Source organism: Penicillium canescens (assembly GCF_028828765.1).
Source record: "Penicillium canescens strain IBT 15451 chromosome Unknown utg000004l_segment0_segment0, whole genome shotgun sequence".
NCBI classification, from domain to species: Eukaryota; Fungi; Ascomycota; class Eurotiomycetes; order Eurotiales; family Aspergillaceae; genus Penicillium; species Penicillium canescens.
In genome coordinates this window covers 359,027-361,722 of record NW_026703966.1, presented here as the reverse complement: position 1 = coordinate 361,722, position 2,696 = coordinate 359,027, and the positions used below count along the sequence as shown (strand labels likewise).

The following is a 2,696-nucleotide window of genomic DNA, read 5'->3' as shown; positions in this document are numbered from 1 at the left end:
GCAGGAAGGCACGATGGCGAAAGATTGGTCTCTGGATCCAGGGGAATACTTTCATCCACGCTCTGGATGATGACGCTTTCGAGATATTGAAGCACGCGCGAAGCAAAGTCAGCGTCGGTGAGAACGCGGCTTCTTAGGTTAGCAAATTCTAGGTTGCCTTTGAGCCACACCATTGCATGTAAATGCAACATCCCTCTGCCATTGGTCTCCACCACACCATAATGATTCGAGACATCTCCGAGGATTCCAGTATGGTCGCGCCCGCTGGCGAACAATCCTTCCAAAACAGCGGTACAGACACAATGGAAAAATGAGGCAACCGCCACTGGGTTGGATGTGGCGGTCGCATCTCGAATAGCGGAATTCGAGGCCGATAAGATATCATCGGAATACTCGACACGCACCCTCGGCGCCATACTTCTCTACAGCACAGCATTTCAGCTTATTAATATTCATCAATTCCACGTCTTCCGCCGCATGGGCCATATTCACGGCTTCTTCGATGGCTACAGGCATGCCCGCGACAGCGTCCCTGACGTCGGCATCGCTCAGGTTGCCTCCTTCCTCATATTCGCGACCATCCGCCCTATCTTCACCGTCTCCCTCGCCTACCATACTAGCCATGCGCCCATTTCTATGAGATTCGCTTGGCTGCCTCTAGAGATTGGAATTTACGGTATTATCCTGGACTTCTGGTACTACTGGTATCACCGGCTACTGCATGACGTTGGTCTGCTATGGAAGTACCACCGTACCCACCATCTCACTACCCACCCCAATCCGCTCCTAACGACCTACGGCGACTTCGGGCAGGAAGTATTTGATATTGTCGTTATTCCGCTGATGACATACTTTACAATGAAGGTTATGGGTTGAACAAAGGTATTATAGTGGCTGCGATCTTTTCCGCTTGGTCCAATTTTGCGCTCGGAAGACTTAGTACATGCGCGAAGTAGTTATTGTGCCAGTTTTCGAGCTGGTAAAAGCCGTTGGTCAAGAGACTGGAATTTGGAAGGCGATGGCGCGGTCGGAAACATAATTCCATGAGGGCCTAAATGAGAATTTCGACCCATCTGGTATCCCTCTGGCTCTCAGCTAGCTGCCGGGGCCTAAAGACCTCATTACGGTTACCGCATGTGATATATGTGAAGAGCATTACGTGATCCGCAAGGCGCAAATTGCGATAAGCTTGGGTCATTGAACGGAGGAGCCGGGTGCGTTTCTCAATATCGCCTTCGTGGTAATTAACAGAGTGGCTTAGGTGCATAGTGTTGACCCACTTGGCACTTTTCCAGAAGTCGTCCGAGAGGTGGGTATGGCGATCCGTCAGAATCGTCCTTGGTTCCTTTTAGAAGATGAGATGACCTTTCGAATGGATCACACCAGTTATAGCTAACCTACCTGTCCCATGCATAGAATAACATCTGGCTTTTTCGCATTGATGGCTGCTATGAGGAGTTTGTACAATCTCTCACGTTGGTAGCCTTGAATCCGATAATTTTGCTCCTTGGATATGAATGGCCTCAGATCGAGGACCGAGACATGATGCAATAAGCACAATATATCATTCGAACCGATCCGCAATCCTTCTCTCAATAAACTCAATGTTGGACACTCCGATATCACAACATTAGCCCCTTTGTGCCAGGGATGTTCTTAGAGCGGCTCTTGGATAATTACCAATAGGCCACCGCAGGTAAATAGCTCAGCAAGCGACTTCGTGACATTAATCTCTGCATCTAAAAGTGGTATACGTCGAATTTGACGGATGTAAGAAATAATATCGTGGAAAGCTTCGCTATAGGAATTCAATAAAGATGAACATATTTCAAGTTAGGAAACCTGAGCAGTGATTGTCTCCATATTGGTGCACTAGTCCGCGTCACAGAAAGACCTTATCTAGTTTCAGGTGTAGATAGAATAAGTACACATCGCGGTGGCTTAGTTTAATTTTTTATGCAACTCAGATAAGCTCCAACTAGATTGATGAATCATAAGGATGATCAGGACCAAGTATGATTGGTTATTATGTTACAAAGTTAAATGGTCTACGTCATACTCGAAAACGAAAAGGTTAGCGTGGCATCGAGTTAGATTCTGCTTTCGGTCCGGCTTTAGTCCGTGAGGTGGCAATGCTAAGTAGCTCAACGCAACATTTTATGTATGGAGAGACAGAATAGCAGAAATCTAGCAGAGCACTCACGACGTGTCCGCAAGAGTGAACAAGTGATCAGTGATTAAGGGACATCTCGTAGTGACAAAGTGTGGGCTAGGGCATAAATTTGGAGATTGCCTGCTATCTGTCAAATGTTGGTCGGATGACATAGCAGTAAACTTTGCCTGTGGTCTAATGTCGCAGCCCAGTGCTACCGCAGCCGCTCATGATCTGTCTCGACAGCACCGGGCCTGCCTGTAATTCGCATCCACGTCGCTGGGGTGGATCTACTCTACCTGCAAACAACTCCTGCCGCTAGGAGACTCTTGTACTGTACTGTGTCAGAGTCCGTCCTATGACGGATAATAGGATTATGTTGATATGGAAGGCAACACCAGCCTGTATCAGTATTTCGATATTATCCTCATTTGATTACATATAAAAGCTACACAATGTGAGAAAATTGAGCACGCATCAAGACGGCTGCCATTGACGACCTCACTTGGCTCTGGCAAACTCCCTCAATTCATCACTCGCTCAA

At 47.3% G+C, this 2,696-nt stretch overlaps 1 protein-coding gene across 1 annotated transcript; it reads left to right on the top strand.

The window, feature by feature from the left end:
- Window positions 1-221: 221 nt before the first annotated feature.
- Window positions 222-876, top strand: N7446_005537 (sterol desaturase family protein; the record flags this gene model as incomplete). The annotated part of the gene is made up of 2 exons (XM_058514285.1): window positions 222-291; window positions 359-876. The coding sequence occupies 2 exons, from the start codon at window positions 222-224 to the stop codon at window positions 874-876; spliced, it is 588 nt and encodes a 195-aa protein (XP_058371463.1).
- Window positions 877-2,696: the final 1,820 nt, after the last annotated feature.